Source organism: Acipenser ruthenus, chromosome 4 (genome assembly GCF_902713425.1).
Source record: "Acipenser ruthenus chromosome 4, fAciRut3.2 maternal haplotype, whole genome shotgun sequence".
NCBI classification, from domain to species: Eukaryota; Metazoa; Chordata; class Actinopteri; order Acipenseriformes; family Acipenseridae; genus Acipenser; species Acipenser ruthenus.
The window spans coordinates 60,092,279-60,116,060 of NC_081192.1; the positions used below are offsets into that span (position 1 = coordinate 60,092,279).

General features: G+C 40.4%; 1 protein-coding gene across 3 annotated transcripts in view; it reads left to right on the forward strand.

Annotated features, from left to right (window-relative positions):
- The window catches only part of LOC117400452 (epidermal growth factor receptor), a 179,297-nt gene that overhangs the window by 120,465 nt on the left and 35,050 nt on the right, over window positions 1–23,782 (forward strand). Inside the window, exons 6-17 of one of the 3 annotated variants that reach the window (XM_034000454.3) lie at window positions 35–153; window positions 435–576; window positions 667–783; window positions 1,486–1,612; window positions 1,698–1,771; window positions 1,924–2,014; window positions 2,356–2,558; window positions 5,743–5,869; window positions 6,798–6,888; window positions 7,411–7,568; window positions 19,939–19,977; window positions 20,228–20,660. In XM_034000454.3, the coding sequence (XP_033856345.1) occupies window positions 35–153; window positions 435–576; window positions 667–783; window positions 1,486–1,612; window positions 1,698–1,771; window positions 1,924–2,014; window positions 2,356–2,558; window positions 5,743–5,869; window positions 6,798–6,888; window positions 7,411–7,568; window positions 19,939–19,977; window positions 20,228–20,237 (1,298 nt within the window). In that variant the 3' untranslated portion in view covers window positions 20,238–20,660. Of the gene's footprint in view, window positions 1–34; window positions 154–434; window positions 577–666; window positions 784–1,485; window positions 1,613–1,697; window positions 1,772–1,923; window positions 2,015–2,355; window positions 2,559–5,742; window positions 5,870–6,797; window positions 6,889–7,410; window positions 7,569–19,938; window positions 19,978–20,227; window positions 20,661–23,782 lie in introns of those variants that run through there. The other 2 variants (XM_034000453.3, XM_034000452.3) reach the window with 2 other exon arrangements.

Consider the following 23,782-nt stretch of genomic DNA (forward strand, 5'->3'; position numbering starts at 1 on the left):
TAGTAAATTATATATTGTTTTTTTATTACTTAAGTGACCAGGTTAATCTGTGCTGATCAGTGTTCGGGGAGGTGTAAGGGCCCAAAGCCCAGTGACTGCTGCAATGACCACTGTGCCGCAGGCTGTACAGGACCCAGGCCAACTGACTGCCTGGTAAGAAATACCTTTTGTATAAAAAGCTCAACAGTACAGTTTCCGTGTGTGTTTCCTTGTTGACATGTTTACAAATTATTAGTATTACTTCTAAAAATGACTTTTATCTAATATGTGCAGAAGTGGAACTACACCCCCACCCTCATACAGACAGTATTTAAGGGTTTTAATCTTCACATTTTCTTTTAATAGATTAATCAATGTTTGTGAACGGTGAATCAGTTATTTGGACTGATATAATTATAAGGAATTGTAAAACCCTACTAATTTTCAACCCACAGGCCTGCCGTGCATTCCAGGATGACGGGACCTGCAAGGATGCCTGCCCTCAGCTGATGCTGTATGACCCCAAAACACACCAGCTGGAGGTTAATCCAAAGGGGAAATACAACTTCGGAGCCACTTGTGTGAAGAACTGCCCACGTAGGGGTCCCTTTCAACTTCACGATAAATGAAACAATGTCATTTTGTATGTACTACTCTCTGTTAGATCCTTGTGTTTCTGTCTTACAGATAACTACGTTGTAACAGACCATGGCTCATGTGTGAGGACTTGTAGCTCTAAAACCTATGAAGTGGATGAAAATGGGTTGCGAAAATGCAAGAAGTGTGAAGGGCCCTGTCCAAAAGGTATTTATATACTCATGTCTGTCTGCCTACTATCTTTATAACTATGACAAGGTATATCTATATCTCTGTGGCAGCATAACAAACTTCAGGGAATGTTTTTTTAGTGTTTAAAATGTCAGTGTATATTACATTTCTGACACTTTTTAGATAAACTGAATTAGACCCCTTCATGTTTTAAAGGTTTGTTTTGTTTGTTTGTTTATTTCTTTTCTTTTTTTGATGGCATATTAATAAAGCATGTTTATCTATAGTGTCTGTCTGTTCTATATTGTACTAGAAGCAACTAGACAAAATACAATATAATTTGTTAAACAAGGATACATTTTGCTTAAGTCTTGTTCTTTAGCTTTCTAATCACATTAATGGAGCTCTTAAACAAATATTACTATTTGAAGTAATGACATTTAAATGAATCATTATGTAAATGAGTGTACATACAAATATTTGTTGGCAACTTAATGGTATTATTAAGTAAAACAAATCAAAATTTAAGATTTACTTAAAATCACAAGAAAATGAAAAGAGAGCAAAATGTAAGGATGTATGTTTGTAAGGTTTGATAAGGCTTCAGTATATATTATACTGTATATACGATCTTAGTGTTTTAAGATGTTATCTGTCTGTCTGCAATGCCTGGGTTGAATATGAAATTGCATGAAAGCAGAGTAACAGATACTATTACATTGTTTTTCCTATGTTAAGCCTGCAACGGATTAGGCATGGGAAACCTCAAGGATGTCCTATCTATTAATGCAACCAACATTGATTCCTTCAGAGACTGCACCACAATCAATGGTGATGTTTCCATCCTACCTGTAACTTTTACTGGGTAAGTTGTAAGGCCTGTCTCCAGTGTGTAAGATGAATCCCCTGATCTGACTCTAATGTCTCTGTTGTTTTTTGTTCTATTCCAGTGATAGATTCACAAACACTGCTGCACTGGACCCAGCTGAACTTAATGTGTTTAAGACAGTTAAAGAAATCACAGGTAAGCCAAACAAAAATGTGTTTTAATTAACAGTTGTAACAAGAAAGCACAACATAAAAAACAAAGTAAGGTCATGATAAAAAAAGATAATGACTTTGTTGCAGATTTTTTAATGTATAGATACATGTTTTTATTTTTATTTTTTTCTTCAGGTTTTTTGCTGGTTCAGGATTGGCCTGCAAATCTTACTGATCTCAGTCCTTTTGAAAATCTAGAAATTATTCGTGGGAGAACAAAACAGCAGTAAGTTGATCGGTTACCATAACTTGTATTATAGGATATATGTGTAAATGTTTACTGTCCAATGATAAAATAGTTCATTACATTGTAAACCTAAACATATTTATGATAATTTATGTACCATTGGGCATTACTCTACCAAGGTTAAGATTCAATCTATGACCAGAACTATTTAGCATGTAAAAATGGTAATCAAACTTTTATAGACAGCAGTGTATTTTTAGAATCAATCTATGTCTCCACTGACATCTGTATTCAAAAACTTTCAAAATTCACTTAACCACTAACATTTAGTTACTGTACATGTTGCATGAAGCTTAACACTTATTTAAATTCTGTTCCAGTGGCACAGTTTCCCTTGCTGTGGTGAATATTCAGATCAGTTTTCTGGGACTGCGTTCTTTGAAGGAGATTAGTGATGGAGATGTGGTGATAAGAAATAACCCCAATCTTTGTTACACTGACACATTCCAGTGGAATAAGCTTTTTAAGTCAGACAAAGAAGCGCATATTAGAGTTTCTTTAAATGGCAAACCAGATAAATGTGGTAAGTAACACCAATCACTAACACCAGTGTATGCCGGGACTAATAACTTAACTTTTAACTTAACCTTCTAATACTGTTGACATATTATAGTGTCAAATTACATGCTTGGGTGTTCCCAGTATGTAAAAAGTATTTCAGAAAGGAGGATCCACAAATGATTTGATTTGAACAATTCTTTATTGCATTTGGCAGAGTCATGCCCATGAAGGAATGTAATATACATTTTGTCCCATGGTCTTGTCCATTGGAGCGCTATAGCCGCCCCATGTGCTTTCTGAACTGTGATGCAATGACCATTGATTAATGACAGCTATAGTCAGCGGGCTTGACAAGTGGCACTCTGGGCCAGCTTCCCCTTAAAAAGGACAAGGCCGAACTACCTAAAAAGAAGATTGCAACAAACATATCTTGCCAACGGTCAGGAGAGTGGCACTAAACCACCGACCCCCCCAAGAAACGAGGCTAGCCTGCCTTGTAATATGAACTAATCGCACAGACCAAATAAGAATAATGTTTTTGTAAATAAAAATTTAGATAGAAAGGGTTTGGAACTTACTTATATTTATAGGAACAGTTTGATTATGTATGATAGAGGGCGGATCCTCCTATCAGAAAAAAACAACATAGTTACCAATGAATAAACATACATCTGCGTTTTACAATGGGAAAATGCATTTATGAATGGTGCAATATACACCCCAGAAGACTGAAATTGCTCCAACAATTTCAGTTGTTCTTTTGCTTTAGCATTACTTCATTCTCAACTGTATCTGTACTAAAGCTTTTGTTTATCAATTATTTCATTTTACCCTGTGCCTGAGTTTATTGGTATTCCCTTTATTCATTTTGCCCAGGTTACTTCCCTAAGCCTGACTGAACTGATTCCAAAAATTCAACCCACTACTTGCTTGTTAGACCCCATTCCTACTTTTCTAGTTTGTTCCTGCTTTTTGGCTCTCTGCCCGTTGGTGACAATAAGTCTTTGAGCTCGCTGCAGTCATACATACCAAGTATAGGACAGTATCAAATTTCCCTTTTTTGTCTAAAATGTGGGAATATGTTGTGGCACAACAATTGAATAATCATCTTTCAATAAATAAACTCTATGAACCTATTCAATCATGCTTTAGACTGCTACATAGTATTGAAACAGCCCTTGTCAAGGTTGTAAAGGGTCTTCTAATGGCTTCTGACTCAGGTGCTCTTTCTATATTAGTTTTGCTGGACCTTAGTGCAGCTTTTGATACCGTAAACCATAACATTCTACTTGCTCAGTTAGAGAGCCTATTTGGCATTTTTGTCCTTCTTTGGTTTAGCTCTAATTTATCTGAAAGAAAGCATTTTGTCTCTCTGGGTGTGTTTAGGTCCGTTACTGGGACGGTTTCCTCAGGGGTTCCCCAGGGCTCCATATTGGGGCCGCTTTTATTTAGTTTATATACAGTGGCTCTCAAAAGTATTCAGCCCCTTGGACTTTTCCACATTTTATTGTGTTACAATATGGAATCAAAATTGATTTAATTAGAGTTTTTGCCACTGATCAACACAAAAAAGTCCATAATGTCAAAGTGAAAAATAAAATCTACAAATTATTCTAAATTAATTACAAATACAAAACAGAAAAAAATTGATTGTATTCACCCCCTTGAGTCAATATTTGGTAGAGGCACCTTTGGCAGCAATTACAGCCATGAGTCTATTTGGATAAGTCTCTACCAGTTTTGCACATCTGGACACTGCAATTTTTGCCCATTCTTCTTTGCAAAATTGCTCAAGCTCCGTCAAGTTGGATGGGGACCTTTGGTGAACAGCAATTTTCAACTCTTTCCACATATTCTCAATTGGATTAAGGTCTGGGCTTTGACTGGGCCACTCCAGGACATTGATCTTTTTGTTTTTAAGCCACTCCAGTGTGGCTTTGGCTGTATGTTTCGGGTCATTGTCCTGCTGGAAGATGAATCTTCTCCCAAGTCCCAGGTCTCTTGCAGACTTCAGCAGGTTTTCTTCCAGGATTTCTCTGTACTTTGCTGCATCCATTTTGCCCTCTATCTTCACGAGCTTTCCAGGCCCTGACACAGAGTAGCATCCCCATAGCATGATGCTGCCACCACCATGCTTCACGGTAGCGATGGTGTTCTCAGGATGATGTGCGGTGTTAGGCTTGCGCCAAACATAGCGCTTAGCGTTGAGGCCAAAAAGCTCTATTTTGGTCTCATCAGACCATAGAATCTTCTTCCACTTGGTATCAGAGTCTCCCGCATGCCTTCTGGCAAACTCTAGCTGAGATTTGATGTTTTTTTCAACAATGGCTTTCTTTTTGCCACTCTCCCATAAAGGCTAGTTTTGTGAAGCACCCGGGCTATTATTGCCGTATGCACAGTGTCTCCCAGCTCAGCCGTGGAAGACTAACTCCTTTAGAGTTGCCATAGGCCTCTTGGTGGCCTCCCTGACTAGTGCCTTCTTGCCCGGATACTCAGTTTTTGAGGACAGCCTGTTCTAGACAGATTCACAGTTGTGCCATATTCTCTCCATTTCTTAATAATGGACTTTACTGTGCTCCGGGGGATAGTCAATGCCTTGGAAATGTTCTTATATCCTACCTCTGATTGGTGCTTTTGAAGAACCTTATTCCGGATTTGCTTTGAATGTGTGATGTAGTTTTTGTTAGGAAATGTACTAACCAACTGTGGGACCTCCCAGAGACAGATGTATTTAACCTGAAATCATGTGAAACACCTTAATTGCACACAGATGGACTCTATTCAACTAATTATGTGACTTCTAAAGACAGTTGGTTGCACCAGAGCTTATTTAAGTGTGTCATAGCAAAGGGGGTGAATACTTATGCAATCAATTATTTTCTGTTTTGTATTTGTAATTAATTTAGAACAATTTGTAGATTTTATTTTTCACTTTGACATTATGGACCTTGGGTGTTTTTAAATCTCGCCTTAAAACTTATTTGTTTAATGTTTTGATATTGTTTATTTTGATTTTGTGTTCTTATGTACAGCACTTTGTGATGACTTGTCATGAAAGGCGTGTTATAAGATTTATTATTATTATTATTATTATTATTATTATTATTATTATTATTATTATCCCATTCAATGTTTAAATTCCTACAGATCCTTACTGGTAACCTTTTCTGAAGATATAGTTTTCTTTTTTCTTGTCCTTTTTTCAGCTGCTCATGTTTGTGATGAGTTGTGTACTGATGAAGGATGCTGGGGCCCTGGTCCCTCCATGTGTTTTTCATGTCAGTTTCATATACGGTCCCAAGAATGTGTGGAAAAGTGTAATGTCCTACAAGGGTAAGTTGCCATGGAACGATTACTGTACCTCACATGCCTAGACAACGCTATAGAAAAACAGTTCTGTTTTAATTGGTATGCACAAAACTGTGTATGCAATTTTTATGAAACATTTGAAATAGTACTCAAAACTCAATTGTTAGCTATTCCAGTGTAATACATGCACACAAAGGACTGTTGTGGTGTGTGTGTGTCCTTGTTTGTGCTGTTCTGCTGTTTGTGCATTGAAACCAAGCATCATTGAATGTCTTATAATAAATGTACATGCAATATAAGTAAAAGTCCTCATTGTAGCAATGAATGTACACCAGAGACACCTCCACCCACTGGTAAAAAAAAAAAAAAAAAACATTCTACATCTAAGTTGAGTTATTCTGTGTAAGTTTGGTTCAAGAAATAGTGTAGATTCTACACCTCCAACTGCCTGCTATAAGCCAAACTGCGTTTTTCTACTCTCTGTCGTATTATATGACTGGATTGTGCATGCCAAAGTAAAGGCATAACGTATGCTGGGCTTGCTTTTCCTTTTTATATTTCAAAACACTGATCTGTGCCTAAGCTGTGTGCTAGACTCATTTTTATTTACACTTACAGTATAAAAGTCCTTGCCTCAGTAGGTTTCTTTAGAAAACACAGTGTCACTAAAAGAGACACATGATCAAAACATAAGGTACCATGTATGCTTTGTTAATGTCAATACCACTGCCAATATAACTATATTTGCTACTAGTACTCTGATCAAAATGTCAAAACCTTATTATTCTGTGTTCTCCTTGACTTAAAATTGAATAACGATGATAAAATAATCTTGGCAGTTAAATTAGTCTGGGTACTCCTCAAGTTAAGAATTGTTGTGTATTGATTTGTCTAGTAAAGTGATGTTTGGCACAATAACAAGCTTTAATAAATTCATTTGTACTACACTTAGGGACCCTAGGGAATTTGTGGAAGGAACCAGATGTCATCAGTGTGATTCAGAGTGCCAGCCACAGAATGGGACCGATACCTGCACTGGAACTGTAAATTCAATCTCCTGCTGTCATTACAATAGCATGCTATAATAGCTTTGATTTGAGATGTGTAACTGGGAGTTTGGGACACTGTTGTATATTACTACTTTGGTAGAATTATTTTAAAATATGACTTATGTAATGAATAAAAAAAACTAGTAATACAATAGAAGTCATGAAAACTACAATACATCATCTGGATTTATCAAAATCTCCCATTTAGAGGCAAACCTGGTCTTAATTTAAAAACGTTAAGTAAACCTTTACTTGGATATTAAAGATCTCAAGTAATCTACTATTGTACTTTAATAACAGACACAACATCACTCCTAGAAACTGAGGACAAAGATGGGAGACATGTTTAGGAAGCCTCTGTGCTCAAAATAGCACAACTCAAATTTTGGACACCTTTGTTTTCTAGTTTCATAAGCTGCCATTCTTCAATTTTAGTAGTATAACTTAAAATGTACCCTCCCTCCCCTTGCTATTGGCTTGATTAACATTCAAATATTGTTTTTTGTTTTCTACCAGGGCCCAGACAAGTGTACTGAGTGTGCCCATTTCAAAGACGGCCCTCACTGCGTGCCAAAATGTCCTGCTGGCATCCCAGGTGAAAACAACACTATTATTTGGAAGTACTCAGATGCAAGCAAGGTGTGCCAGCTGTGTCATCTGAATTGTACCCAAGGGTGAGTATGACCTGCCAGTTTTAAAACAATGCAGAGCATTAGGCCTGCTTTATCTAGGTCAGTTTGCATCTTTTTTGCAAGGACCATTTAAAATCTGAAATGTTAAAATTAAGGTAGAAGGTAGGAGTAGAAAGGTAGGAGTCGCTTATTAATCTTGAGTTCAGGATGAGTACAGAAGCTATAAACTAACAAGGAACAAATTACAGTGCACTGTGCATAATAATTAAGTAAAATACAATCGTAATAATAATAGCACAATAAAACGATTGGTAAAGTCAGAGTATGGCATATTTATTTATATTTTTTTATCTGCCCCATGTACACTATGTACAGTATTAGTACAGTAGTTTTCTTTAAGCTTTTTTATATACATATGAAGGTATACTTCCCTGTTTTAAGATTTAGAAGTACAACGATAGTAACTTGCTTGTTTAGAGTATTGATATTAAGCGTCCATGTAAACAAAGTCAAGGCCAAGAAAAAAAAATCACACAATTTGCAATGGAGACGAAAGGCTGTAAAAACAGATTTTTCACACAAAATAAATGTTTAAAATAAAATAATAAACAAACACGAACCCGTCGGAGGAAGGAACTCACTCACTAGTTATTCAACAACTGTCCGGCAGATTTTTCACACAAAATAAATGTTTAAAATAAAATAATAAATTTAAAAAGAAAACAAGCACAGACATTTTTTTTCCCAGACATTTAAATCTGTGTTTTTGCTACAGTTACAATCTGTATAGTAAGAATCGTAAAATTTCGCCTTTAACTATTTATAGCAGTGTTTTAAAGACTTTAGAACCATAACAAAATGAGTATTGCATTACTTTTCTGTATCCTTGTATTATTCGCCTGATTAAGGCTGCAGATAGCAGGTGTGCACATTTATTAAAACCATTGAAAACTCATTTTCAGAGTTACGGACATTTCAGACAACCTCCATTCCCAAGTGTTTGTAACTCAGAGGTTCTAAAGTAGTTGTTGTAGCAACACATAAAAACTCACGTTTATATTTTTGGTAATGCTTTAAAATAATGGCTGCAAATTAATTTCATAGGAGTAACATCTGAATACCTAATATGTTGTAGTTATTATATTTTTCAAATGAATTTCAAGTCATACAGATACAATTTCAATACAGTTTTTAATTGGATTGTATAGGAGTAACATCTGAATAACATGTTTTGTTATTATTTTGAATGTATATTTTCTATTGCTGAATATACTGTGTATATATGTATATATATATATATATATATATATATATATATATATTTATATATGTATATATATATATATATATATATATATATATTTACACACACATTGCTGTGCAAAAGTCTTAGACATTTCATTTTTCTACTCTGATGCATTATGAGCATCAACAATTTACTCAAAGCCTCCACTAGTGTTTTCTACTATTATAACAACCTTGACTTGCATAAAGAAGGAAAAACATTGAGTGAAATAGTTCGCATGACTCGATTTTCAAGGTGTGGTATCCGAAGCATAATCAACAAGTACAAAGAAACATCATCTGTAATTGACAAACCCATGACTGGAAGACCCAAAAGGCTGTCTAACAAGGATGAGCAGTACTTGAAGATAATATTCTTAAGGAATAGAAAGAAGACACTCATTGAATTGACAACAAAACTGGCAGAAGGCACAGGTGTCGTTGTCCACCAAATCAACAGTATGAAGGTCACTCTTGAAATCAGGACTTAAAGGATGTGTTGCAGTAAGAATACCTCTGTTAAGAAAAGGAAACAAGACTAAAAGGCTAAAATATGCACAAGAACACAGAAATTGGACTATGGAACAATGGTCAAAGGTGCTTTGGACTGTTGATGTTCATAATGCATCAGAGTAGAAAAATGCAATATGTCTAAGACTAAGGGCTGTCAATTAATCGCAGTTAACTTCTGCAATTAATGCGTTATGTTTTTTGGGAGATTAATTTTTTTTAAGAGTAGGCAGAGTTAGAGTCCTGCGCGGGTCCGATTTTTGCGACCCGCTTCCGACCCGGACCCGCTACTACAGGACCCGACCTGAAACTGCAACCTGCTGCAACACCATCTTGTTACACACGACCCGACCCAACCCGCTTTAATATGACCTGCAACCCAATCCAAGCCCGGGATCTGCGTCAACTGACTCTTTCACACTCTCATAGTCACACACAGATATCTCTACCATTCTCCACGGATTGAGTTTACACAAAGCTATACAGTGTGGTAGCTTTCTCTAGTGGTCTGCATATATATTAACATTGTAACATATTAACTAGCGCTACTTACTTTACTATAAAATACCTGTCTATTCCTTTCGACCCACCAGTTGAATAGGAGCTACACCTGTGCTTTTGCAGAGATGCTGTACCATTTTTGTGGCTGTCGTTTACAAAAATATAATGACAGGTTTTACAAGCAACAAATCCAGTCACATGTTCATTCGCTATGATTCCAAAAGAATTCCACACTTGTGATTTACCTCTCGAACTATTATCCACTACATGATATAAATCCTGCTTATTCACAAACATTTTTAATATCACCAAGCAGACGTGATAACAAAATCTTGCGACGTATCAAACAAGCGAGAAAAATACTGCTTAGTCAGCTGACTCCCTAATCGCCTCCTGCTTTAGTGTAGGAAATACTGGTACATTTACCTTCTAATACGTTATTTGGGAAAGGGTTACAGACGAGTACGCTGAAAGGACTGAAAATGTTTTTGGTGATTCAACTTCAGACCCGAATTTTTTTTTTTGACCCGCATCCGAACCGCAAACTGCGAAAAGGTTCACATTCCGATCCGAACCCGAACCGCTTTTGTGGGTCATCCACGGGCCCAGCAGGTACCCGACCCGATGCAGTATATAAGAAATACCAAAACCTCCGGGAACACAATAGTAGATTTCGCGAAAAAGGGTGACACAATACGAAATCAGATGTAATATTACTAATAACGTAATCGCCTGGCACACGATCCTGTGCAGCAATTTCACTATTTTTTTATTTTTTCGTCGCTAATGGGTTTTTTTTACCCCGGTTTTCTCCCCAATTTGGATGCCCAATTATCTTTTTTTTTTTTTTATCCCGGTTCACCGCTGCAACCCCCCGGCTGAAACACGTGTCCTCCGAAACGTGTTCCTACCAATCCGTCATTTTTTTCACTGCGGATCCATAGCGAAGCCACCAGACCTATAGTGCCGGAGGACAACACAGATCTGAATGGCTCCACTGCAGAACCGCAGGTGCCCTATCAGCCACAGAGATCACTGGTGCGCGGGGAATCGTGGATTGCCCTGCCGATCTAAGCCCTCCCTACCTGAGCAGCACTCGGCCAATTGAGAGCCGCCCCCTAGGAACCTGCAATCTCCAGGCTATAGGGTGCATCCTGCTCTCCATGCGTAGCGCCTTTACTGGATGCGCCACTCGGGAGCCCCCCAATTTCACTAATTTTAAAAAGAGGGGAATATGTAACGGGAGACAGCTGACAGTATGAAGACAATGATCTGGATACCGTCATGTTCACAGCCGACATTTACCACAACGGCACTGTGATTATCCAGGGCAGTGAGAGCAGCCTGGATGTGTTTGAAAAACATTTCAGCAAATTAGAAGAAGAAGTGGGAACAAACAACAACCCCACAGAAGCACAAAGCACAGAAATGAACACACCAACAAAGACAACGAAAGTGCCAGAACGTGGCACCCAGAAAAAAAACAAAGGCTCTATACACCACAATCCCCTAAATTTAATACCATTAAAGAATGTCTTTCATCTCTTCTGGAATTCACAGAATTTAAAGAAAGCATCCTGGCCAGAGATGAGATAATCAAAATTAAACAGGAATATAAAACAGCATTAAATAACATGAGTGCTCAAATCAGTGAACGCCAGACTCAAAATGAGTACCTGAAAAAAGAATTATCATCAAAACAACAGGAACTACAGAAGACATGTGTGTCGGAAACAGAGAGACATCCCGCAGAGAGTGGCATGGACACACCAGCCTCACAGGAGACCAGCCAGCAGAGAGAGAGGCAACAAACACAGAAGGAGAAGAAACAGCAGAAACAAAGGGGTAAGTGTACTAAGATGGGCCAGTCGCAGCGCAAACATACCGCAATTTGCATTTTCGTTGCGACATTTAAAGTGAACATTTTGTCGGATGTATGAAGAGAAAATATGTTAATGAAGACAGCTGCAATATACTAATTTAAATATTTATTGCATCTTCTTAGCAAGATCTCTAGCATTATACATTGCGAGAGTCATGTGACATTGTTCAAATAATTAGCAGGAGTTGAGTTGTGGTTTGCTGCAGCAGAGGGTGCCCGAAGGATAACGTCTATGCATGCAAGGGTGCAAGAATCAAAATAACATTGTTTTTGTTAAATGTAAATGTCATTTGTACAATGCTGTTACCAGGATAGCCTGTGGTGACATCAGACCAAAAAGAAATCAGTACTACAGGTGAAGCGCTGGTGCGTGAGTTTTAATAATTAAACAGATATTTAAACAAACATAAAACAATCCAAATAAACGGCACGATGGCCAAAAGAAAGACAAACAAACACTGACCTTTTAACAAGTAGCATGCTTGTTATTTTAATTATTTATTTTTATTTCTCCCATCTCCTTCTCCCGTACCTCTCTGTACACCTAACCCCGAGTGAGAAATTTGTGACTCTTAAATACAGCTGTACCGGGACTCAATTGCTAATCATTCAGTCTGGCGCCGGCACAGTCTGCACGTGAACTAATTGTGACATCCCTGTGACCACTAATTGTGACATCACCCGTGCTACATAACCCGCACTATACAAAAATAAACCAAAATACACCCAGGGGCAGGGGGTACCCTGTCACAAATGCATTCTGTTCTGTCTTCATTTTACCTATTTTAATACTGTGTGTGTATATATATTGTAAAAGACTTGACCCACTCGGGTTCGTTGCCCCTTTAAGAATTGACCCAGACACAGAAATAGCGTTCAGCGCTTACGCGCACTTTTAATAAAACAAACAAAAACACAAAACAAACACCTAACTCTTATCGAGCACTAACTACACACGCAGGAACCTAACTAACGCAGGACGGCTAAGCCGTTTCCCTGTCCTCACAAAACAACAGTTTACTACCGCACTTGCTGTTTAACTTTCTTGCTCGTTCTCTCTGACTGCTGGGAAGCAGAGCACCTCGTCTGCCTCCTTCTCCTCAGCAGCCCTGAGCAGACTGACTGCTCTCCTTTTAACTGCCCAATAACGCTCAGGTGCGGACAATCATTAATAAAACAATTAACAACAAGTGCATTCGCACATCTTTTCTCTCTCGCAGGGAGGTTTTAACCCCCTCCCTGCTGTCTCACTCCACCTGCTTCCTCACAATATATATATATATATATATATATATATATATATATATATATATATATACAGTGCCTATAGAAATTCTACACCCCCTTACAAGATTTTCACCTTTTGTTGCCTTATAGCCTGGAATTAAAATGCATTAAAATAGTTTTTTTTTTAATTTATCTACACATCCTACCCCACAACTTCCAAGTGAAAAAAATATTCTAGTAATTTGTAGAAAATTAATTAAAAATAAAAACTGAAATAGCTTGGTTGGATAAGTGTCCACCCCCCTTGTAATAGCAGTCCTAAATTAGCTCAGGTGTTAACCAATCGCCTTCAAAATCACACACGTTAAGTGGCCTCCACCTGTGTTAAATAGTAGTGATTCACATGATTTCAGGATAAATCAGCAGTTCCTGTAGGTTCCCTCTGCTGGGTAGTGCATTTCAAAGCACAGACTCAACCAAGAGCACCAAGGTGCTTTCAAAAGAACTCCGGGACAAAGTTGTTGAAAGGCACAGATCAGGGGATGGGTATAAAAAAATATCAAAGGCCTTGAATATCCATTGGAGCACAGTCAAGACGATTATTAAGAAGAGGAAGGTGTATGGCACCACCAAGACCCTACTTAGATCAGGCCGTCCCTCCAAACTAGATGACCAAGCAAGAAGGAGACTGATCAGAGAGGCTACCAAGAGGCCAATGGCAACTTTGCAAGAGTGTAACAGGGGAGATCTGGACTGACTATTTTGCACATCCGTATTACTGCAGGTGGAGGGCAGCAGTCTCGTGGGATCTGCCTGTCGGTCATGGCGATGACACGGAGAGGTGGGAAAGAGGGTGTGTGTGCTTTCCCTCTCTTTGAGTGGCTGAGAGGCGGGCCATGGGAGACTGCTCGGCCCATAAGATCTGGCTTGGTTGTGCACTCGGGTGGCCGTGTTTGAGAAACACACAGTGACACTGACAAAAGACGTCAGTTTTAAAACAAAACGAAGCAAACCTGGCTGGGGAAAACAGCCGGCTGTAAAATAATTTAAAGAGGAAATAAATAACAGAAATCATCACGTATCCAAGGGGACGTGCTTAGTTGTACGGGGAACTCCGGCCATCCCGCTAGGACGGAGTTCCCTGTTCTGACCGGCTTAGCGGCAGTGGGGGCACTGCGTAAGCAGCACTTTTTTTTTTTTTTTTTTAAATTTTGTCGTTGCCGTAAGCAGCACTTTTGTTTATAGTTTTATTACTGGGTTTTATTTTCCCTTTTTCTTTTGCCTTTTCATTATTATTTACGAGCACCTGTTGTGCCTGTACCTATATTCGTAAACACCGTGGTTCTGGTTACTGTTGTCAGTATCTAGTCCACGGACAACAGCGCCAGCTACTGTACCAAATAAATCCATGCGCCTTGTGTCAGTGAATTGCCCACCACCCTTCCACAAAGAGCTACAGGCTTTTATGGCCAAGACTGCTCCAAGTGTGCATGTGACAACAATATCCCAAGCACTCCACAAATCTGGCCTGTATGGTAGGGTGGCAAGAAGGAAGCCATTACTCAAGAAAGCCCATCTTGAATCCCGTTCGAAGTATGCAAAAAAACACTCAGGAGATTCTGTAGCCATGGGGCAAAAAGTTTTGTGGTCTGACAAAACTAAAATGGAACTTTTTGGCCTAAATGCAGAGCGTTATGTTTGACGCAAACCCAACCCAGCGCATCACCCAAATAACACCATCCCTACTGTGAAGCATGGTGGTGGCAGCATCATGTTATGGGGATGTTTCTCATCGGCAGGGACTAGGGCACTTGTCAGGATAGAAGGGAAAATGAATGGAGCAAAGTACAGAGTCCTTGAGGAAAACCTGCTGCCCTCTGCAAGAAAGCTGAAACTGGGATGGAAGTTCACCTTTCAGCATGACAAGGACCCAAAGCACAAAGCCAAAGCTACACTGGAGTGGCTAAGGAACAAAAAGGTTAATGTCCTTGAGTGGCCCAGTCAGAGCCCTGACCTAAATCCAATTGAAAATTCATGGCATGACTTGAAGATTGCTGTCCATCAATGCTCCCCAAGGAACTTGACAGAGCTTGAACAGTTTTGTAAAGAAGAATGGTCAAATATTGCCAAATCTAGGTGTGCAAAGTTGGTAGAGACCTATCCCAACAGACTCACAGCTGTAATTGCTGCCAAAGGATCTTCCACCAAGTATTAACTCAGTGGGGTAGAGACTTATCCAATTATGATCTTTCAGTTTTGTATTTTTAATATATAATTTTTTTCTCAATAAAAACTTTTTCCCCCTTAACAGTGTGGAGTATGGTGTGTAGATATGTGGGAAAAAAAACTCATTTAAATGCATGAAACTCTGAGGCACTGGCACAACAAAATGTGAAAAAAGTTCAAGGGGGTGTAGACTTTCTATAGGCACTGTATATAGCCCCTTCCGAGGCTATATACAGGGGGGACAATCCTCTGCAGCAGGAGACCGCACCAAGACTTGAACCTGAAGGGATGCTGAGAGAGTGTCAGGGACATAGAGACAGGCTGAGAGAAAAGGGGCCTGCACTGTGAAGTGGTTGAGGGAATCCTGAAGAGAGTCTGAGAGTGAGAACGTGAAAGAAAGAGTGGGTGATAGGGAAAGGAAGGGTGCTAGAGAAACTGAGTCAATAGCAGTATTTGGAGTTATTTTATTTTTGGCATGAACCCTGGCCTGAACAGAGATTCATTGTTTCAGTCGGTTTCCAGAAATAAATAAACCGGTACTATTGCAATCCCACCTTGTCTCTGGAGTCCTGCTTCCCTCAGACCTGACGAACGCTACATTGGTGTTTAGAAGTGGGAAGGAGTGAAGCAGGAACTAAGAGAGGAAATGGCGGACTCTACACCTCTGAGAGGAGACGAGCTGTGAGCTCGACTAGAAGAGTTGGTAGCTCAACTGAGGGCCAGGAGCGACCTGCAGGCGGGCATCGTCGGGGAGAGAGGACGGTGCGGTGTGAAAGAGAGGTGAGAGCCCACAGGCTGAAGAAAAGAAAGGGGATAAAATGGTGGAGTTGGGAGTCTGGCAGACCGCCCTGCAAGCTGAGGAGCACTGCGTCATCATTGTCAAGAGAGGAGAGGTGACAGCGGAAACGTCATCACGCACGGAGATGGGAGAAATGCAAGTGCACATTAAACAGGTGGTGACGTCACCAACAGACACACACTCAACTCGTCAGGATGTAAACAAAGGGTGAGACATAAAACCAAGGTCCTATTGTAAGTGACTCTACAGCAGCATAGTTCACTACCTAGTCTCTGTAAGTCGATTTGGATAAAATCGTCTGCTAAATGACTAATTAGTAATGGATAAGCTGTTCTCTAAATGCTGTACTGTATGTAATATATATATATATATATATATATATATATTGTAAGATAGCGGGTTGTGAGAGACAGCAGGGAGGGGGTTAAAACCTCCCTGCGAGAAATGCACCTTTTTGTTTAATTTGTGTTTCATTGTTTTGTTATTTGTTCAATTGTGTCATTTAGTTTGCTAATTGTTTTATTATTTAATTATCATCCGCACCTGGGCATTATTGGAAGTTAGGCCCAGGTGCGGGGTTTAAAAGGTGAGCAGGCAGTCTGTTCGGGGCTGCAGAGTGGAAGGAGGCAGAGAGGTGCGCTGTCTCCAGGTAGCCAAAGGAAGAGAGAAAGAAAAAAAAATAAGTGCGGTTTGAAACCGGTGTGTTTGGAGAAGGGCGGGTAAACAGCATAGCTGTCCCGCGTTAGTCAGGGTGTTCCTGCAAGTCGAGTTAGTGCTCAAGAGGAGCTAGGTGTTATTTTGCTTTTGTATTTTGTTGGTGTTATTTTTGTGTTTATTAAAAAATTAGCGCGTCAGCGCTTGAAAAATCCATTTCTGTGTTCCTGGGTTGATTCTTAAAGGGGCGACGAACCCGAGTGAGGGTGAGTCCTTTACATATGGTGGCAGAGAGTGTGGGCGCCCCTAAGACCCAGAAGATGGATTTATTGCAAATGATCGAACAGATCACCAGAAATGCCGTTGCTCAGAAGGAGCAACTTGAGAGATGGAGGAGAGAGATGGGGTTGGCACCGCAGAAAAGAAGAGAGCCAACCGAATTGGAGCTGTTACTCCAAAAATGGGAGCAGGCTAGCGGAGCTCCGCAGCCTCCCGAGCCAGAGGGGGAGGAGCTGCCGCTGCCAGAACCCAGAGAGGAGGAGCTGCCGCTTCCGGAGCCCAGAGGGGAGGAGCCGCCGCTTCCGGAGCCCAGAGGGGAGGAGCCGCCGCTTCCAGAGCCCAGAGGGGAGGAGCCGCCGCTTCCAGAGCCCAGAGGGGAGGAGCCGCCGCTTCCGGAGCCCAGAGGGGAGGAGCCGCCGCTTCCGGAGCCCAGAGGGGAGGAGCTGCCGCTTCCGGAGCCCAGAGGGGAGGAGCCGCCGCTTCCGGAGCCCAGAGGGGAGGAGCCGCCGCTTCCGGAGCCCAGAGGGGAGGAGCCGCCGCTTCCGGAGCCCAGAGGGGAGGAGCCGCCGCTTCCAGAGCCCAGAGGGGAGGAGCCGCCGCTTCCAGAGCCCAGAGGGGAGGAGCCGCCGCTTCCGGAGCCCAGAGGGGAGGAGCCGCCGCTTCCAGAGCCCAGAGGGGAGGAGCCGCCGCTTCCGGAGCCCAGAGGGGAGGAGCCGCCGCTTCCGGAGCCCAGGGGGGAGGTGAAAAGTTTACCTCCACCACAGCCCCGACCACCGCCCCTACGGTCCAGTCCGGCACCGCTGCGTCCAGTCCCTCACCCTTTGCTCCAGGACACCCGGCCGGTCTTCCCGGACCTTCCTGCGCTGGACCTTGAGCCCAGGAGTGTGCAGCACTGGCCACAGCTTTTCCCCTGGTCCCCTGCTCCGCTCTTCCCGAGCACCCAGACGTCGCTGGGCTGCTGCCAGACGTCGCTTTTGCTCCCCCTGTTCGCTGCTTCGCTTCCCCTGGGTGATCGGACGTCACTGCGCCGGTTCCCAGGGGAAGATCTCTGCCCACTGCTGCATCCTCCAGTGCCGCGGTCTACGCTCCGGTCGCCCCTGTTGAGCCGTTGGGTCCCCTTGTCGCCGGTGCGAGGTCCCTACCTGGCTGAGCCGGGACGTGGACCGATCCACCCTCAAGCCTGCCCGTGGGAGAGGGCAAGAAGGGACATTTATGGACTTGAGGGTGGGTGGTTGTGTTTTAGGGGAGGAGGTGGCCGTCTCGTGGCCTGTGTCTTGTAAAGACAAGGGGGGGGAAATGTAAGATAGCGGGTTGTGAGAGACAGCAGGGAGGGGGTTAAAACCTCCCTGCGAGAAATGCACCTTTTTGTTTAATTTGTGTTTCATTGTTTTGTTATTTGTTCAATTGTGTCATTTAGTTTGCTAATTGTTTTATTATTTAATTATCATCCGCACCTGGGCATTATTGGAAGTTAGGCCCAGGTGCGGGGTTTAAAAGGTGAGCAGGCAGTCTGTTCGGGGCTGCAGAGTGGAAGGAGGCAGAGAGGTGCGCTGTCTCCAGGTAGCCAAAGGAAGAGAGAAAGAAAAAAAAATAAGTGCGGTTTGAAACCGGTGTGTTTGGAGAAGGGCGGGTAAACAGCATAGCTGTCCCGCGTTAGTCAGGGTGTTCCTGCAAGTCGAGTTAGTGCTCAAGAGGAGCTAGGTGTTATTTTGCTTTTGTATTTTGTTGGTGTTATTTTTGTGTTTATTAAAAAATTAGCGCGTCAGCGCTTGAAAAATCCATTTCTGTGTTCCTGGGTTGATTCTTAAAGGGGCGACGAACCCGAGTGAGGGTGAGTCCTTTACAATATATATATATATATATATATATATATATATATATATATATATATATATATATATAATCTCTCCAGATAAGCTGATAGTTAAATGTAATGCAATGCGTAACAATGTAATGCAATGCGTAACAATTTTCCTGCACAGCTTGAGTTCATTGGTTACCGGCATCTATACTACATGTGGTCCAGGTGCCCCAAAGTCCAGGTTTTCAATAAAAAAATTATTAAAAAAAAAAAACGTATGGTTGATTCCATTCACTTGCAATACATGTTTGTGACTGGCAAATAAGCATCTGGATTCTGGATTTCTCTGTGCTGTCTTCGGTAAATTGGTAGGTCTGTATTTATTATATAGATTTACCTTAAAAAAAAAGTTTTTTGGAAGGGAAATCTATATAACAAATACAATATTCTGTGTTTGGAGAGAGTCAGAATGCTATAGCAAGGCAATCAATCATGAATACAATATTATCATTTCTTTAGAAATATATAGTATGTACATGCTTGCCTTTTGTTATGCATATTCTATCTGCAGCGTTGGAATGAAAAAAAAAATCTGATTCTGTATTTATTTGCATCACAGCCTTATTGTTTGTGGTCAATAAAGCAAACAAGACCAAGTTTGTGTACAGTAGTTCAAAATAACATTACAGTTAAGATGTAAGGTTGTAGGATGCATACCTCATACGTTAACATTAAAGTATGTACAGTATTTTTTTAAAGTACTCATGGTGACTTAAAGGTAATGTTGCATTTTACTCACATAGTGGAGAGTAAATTACTCAATGACCCTAAACCTTAGCTAGAGCGCAGTGTGTGCGTACACACACACACACACACACACACACACACACACACACACACACAGCTGTATATGTTATGTATTGTGGCGTAGCGTCACGATCAAGGCTCTTCTACTCCCTTCAAACAGTAGAACTGCAGTTTAAGCACTTTCGCACACTTTTATTAACACAAATAAATAAACAAAACACAGGAACAAAGCAAAATCCTAACTCCACCGATAGCGCAAACTACACTTTTGCCCAGCCCTCACCTATAAAACTGGACACCTAATCAGGTTACTGATCTACACACTACTTGTTCTACACAATAATATTAAGTTTTTCTTAAGGTTACCCCACAAAGGCTCACGTAGACCTTAGGCTTCACACACACAGACAGCTAACAAACATCGTGTTTTTTTGATCTACAGATGTAAGGGACCTGGGTTGTCTGGCTGTGACCATCAGGGGTAAGTACATAATACTGTTGCATTTCTGTATTGTAGAATACATAAAGATAATCATGTTTGTTTTTAATTGGAATCTGCATATCTGTACTTTGTGCAATAAAATGGTGTAGTGAGCATTAGTGGAGAGATTATGCATGCTGTTTTGTTTTATTTTTTTTGTTATGGATCTCTAAATTGATAGACAGTGTATTATCTTTTTTTTAATCAAAACCTTAACCACAACATTTACATATTATTGACGATGATGAAGAGGGATGTGAGGAATGCATTGAAGCATGTTTCCTTGGCAGTGGCGTGCCGTGACAAAATGGACTGGGGTAGCAGAGTCGTCGCAACCCCCCCTCCCGCTGACCCCCCTCCTTTTACTTCGTCGTCTGTAACAAAGCGAAGAAGGGAATCATCTGACCCTGGCGCAGCCCTCCTGGAGATGGCTCATAAAGAACACACATTGAAAATGCGGATCTACACATTGAAAGAGGAGAAATAAACATTGCAGATAGCTGCATTGAAAAGGAATGGGAAGGAATAAATGTACATCAATGTGTACAGAATAATAAATACACTTAACTATTATATCTTACATGTCATCTGTTTGTTTTTCTAAACCTACTGTTGAACGTAATTGTTCTATTTATAATAAATATACCAACCCAATAAATCGCTACCGCAATAGCTAAAATCCACTGTTATCTACTCGTGGTGAAATAGTAATCAGTTAGGCTATTTTACCCGTGTTTAACTGCTGAAGAACTGTGTTAGCAGCTGCTGACTCATTGCCTTTCCATCTTGATGCCTTTCGTGCACAGGAGGCAGAGGGGCAGGGTCATCAGGAGGTGCATCTGTTTCAAAATCCCGAAGCCCCGCTAGTCTACTGAAATTATGCAAAACTGCACATGCAACTATGATCATGAGTGACCTTTCCAAGTTAACAAGTCCAAATGCTAAACATAGAAATCTCTTTTTAAGAACGCCGAATGTCTGTTCAGTAACATTTCTCATCTGTGCATGAGCCTTGTTAAAACGTCTTTCAGGACCAGTTCCAGGGTTTAAAATTGGGGTAATTAAATACTGCCTACAGGGGTAGCCATTGTCACCTAATAATAAACCTCCAATCTCCTTATTTTCAAACTTGGCACAAATAAAACTGTTATCAAATATTCGAGAATCGTGTATGGATCCAGGCCATCGAGTGACTACGTTGGTAATAATTAGCTCAGTATTGCAAACCATTTGCACATTGATTGAAAAAAACCCTTTACAATTCCGAAAGTCTATAGCAGTGTTGCGCAAAGTTTTTAAATCCCCCCCCCCACTTTTTTAGCATACATTTTGTCGCGCCCCCCTCCATATTAAAACGTTAGACCATAACTTTATATTTTAACAGTTTATTTTCCCGATTCCATGCAAATTGAGTATTTTTATCCTTAACCACCAAAAGTCCAGATTTAGCTAAATACATACGCGTATCACAAATTCAACATTCAAAATCATTCTAGAAATCTTTTTTTTACACTTCGAGAGTAATCGTCAACGGCTCATTTGAAAGGTAAGAAACTTGGCCTAATTAGCTGTCATTTATGTATTTATTTAAAATGTTCTATCTTTTTTTCTTAACAGAACTGCCTCTTTAGTCAGTCGCGCCCCCCTTAGTGAAACTCCACACCCCCCCAGGGGGACGTGCCCCCAAGTTTGCGCACCACTGGTCTATAGCACCTACTACAGCAGGAAAACCTGCTCTAGCAAAAATCAGTTGCTGTGTACAATGACTAGTATTGCGTACTCTCGTTGGAAATTTAATATATTGCTCATGTAGATTTGCTATAGCTTCAGTGATCCTGTGAATTACTCTACACACAGTCGACGCATCGACATGAAACCGGTCCCCGATTACTTTCTGAAACGACCCTGTGGCTGTGGCATAAAATCTCAGAGTAAGTAGCAGTTGAATGAGTGGAGGAAGAGAGTCTTTTTTGTCTCTGTATCTAACTATTTGTGATTTTAAAATATTAACCAATTTGGTTACGCTTTCTTTTCTGATTCTCGCTGTATAAAACTTTTGTCACTAAATTCAATAAAAGAATTGCTACGATCATGAACAACATAATATCTAACCATTCTTGCATCCTGAATTTGCCCAACACGTTCAAAATAACCGGCCAACTTCACGAGAATCCAGACTCAATCCACCTAACACCAGGATTGGAATGTAATCGAGGATTGAATTTGAATCTCGATCTGCGCAACGGAAAAAAACATATCAATCCAGGATTCAATCCGGGATCGAGTCTGATCCAGGCTGAATCTCGATGTACGCAATCCACCCTTAGTGGCTGATCACATCCCCTTCAGGAAACCCCTAGACTCTTAAAAAACCTCTAGTAAACCCTATAAGTCATCTTGGAAAAAAGGCTTCAGACAAATGAACAAATAATAATTAGAGTAGTATGTTTCATAGTATAAGCAAGCACAACGTAATGTCATTTGACTGACGGTTTACTTGGCACTGTCTGGTCAGCAGAGAATACCTTGAAGGTCCTGACGGCACACCACTGTTCCAAAGATTTGTTTTTCAAATAAAACATGTTTCAAGTGTTTGGAGAGCAGAAAGATAGAATCTTGACAAGAAACAAAATAATAAAAAAGAGCAACAATGAATACAAATATTTTTTATGAATATGTTCATATTAAGCCAGGGTTCAGAACAGTGTAGCACTACATGCAAGTCTCTTTAGGTTGCACAGCATCTAAACAGAGTTTTTGGAAGAACAGCTGTAGCCATATGAACCAATATTGTGGGTGAATAGCATGAAACATCTATTTTCATGCATTCACTTTTTCTTTTAAAATCTCTTGCTATTATATGCAAGAGAAATAACTTTGTCTCCATTTGGAGGCCCCCTTTCAGAAGAGATGCATGCCTCACTTCCTCGTGTCACCCAGCTTCTTAAAGAGTAAGTAGCGGGGTTCCGAAAAATATAGCGTTGCACATCCCCACATGTTTAAATAACGTAAGTGTCATTTAACTTTTTATTGTTAACATCCTGACAACTTTTTACACTACTTTAAAGTGTGTTTCAAAGCTCTTTTCAAAATAGCTGCGCTAGTGCACTGAAAGTGTAAGGATTATTGCCCACATTTTAAACAGCTAACACAGCAATAACAATCCATGATGTGGTATGGAACAGAAAAGCCAGAGCACTTGTTGTTATGTTGTTTTATATATATACTGTATATATATATATATATATATATATATATATATATATATATATATATATATATATATATATATATATCACTCTTCATGCAGTGATTTAGACTAGAGGACAGATCTCAAACCCCAGTGCACTTGAGCGGCCAGGGCTTTGAAACAGATTTTAAAGTTATAAGTGTAAAAAGTTGTCAGGATGTTAAGAATGAAAAAAAAATACCGGAACGTTATTTATACAGTTATAGCAACACGTGGGGCTGTATAAAGCTATATTTTTCAAAGCCCTGTTACTTTAATACTAACAGAAACAAACAACATACAGCATGGCAAATAAATACAACACTGTACAAAAAAATACTAGTATAACTGTCTACAGAGTTAATGTAATGCTACTACAACCTTGTGTTCGATCAGGGGCTCACAAACATTCTTGGCTCAAGGCCACCCATGACCTGCTTTGTCAGGGTTATTGGGAGAACATTTTTGTGTGTACTACAACCCCTGAAACTATCTTGTGGGCCCCAAGGTTCCCCAGCCCCCATTATGGGAACCCCAGTGTTAGATCATAATAGTCTTGCATGTACAGTATATATT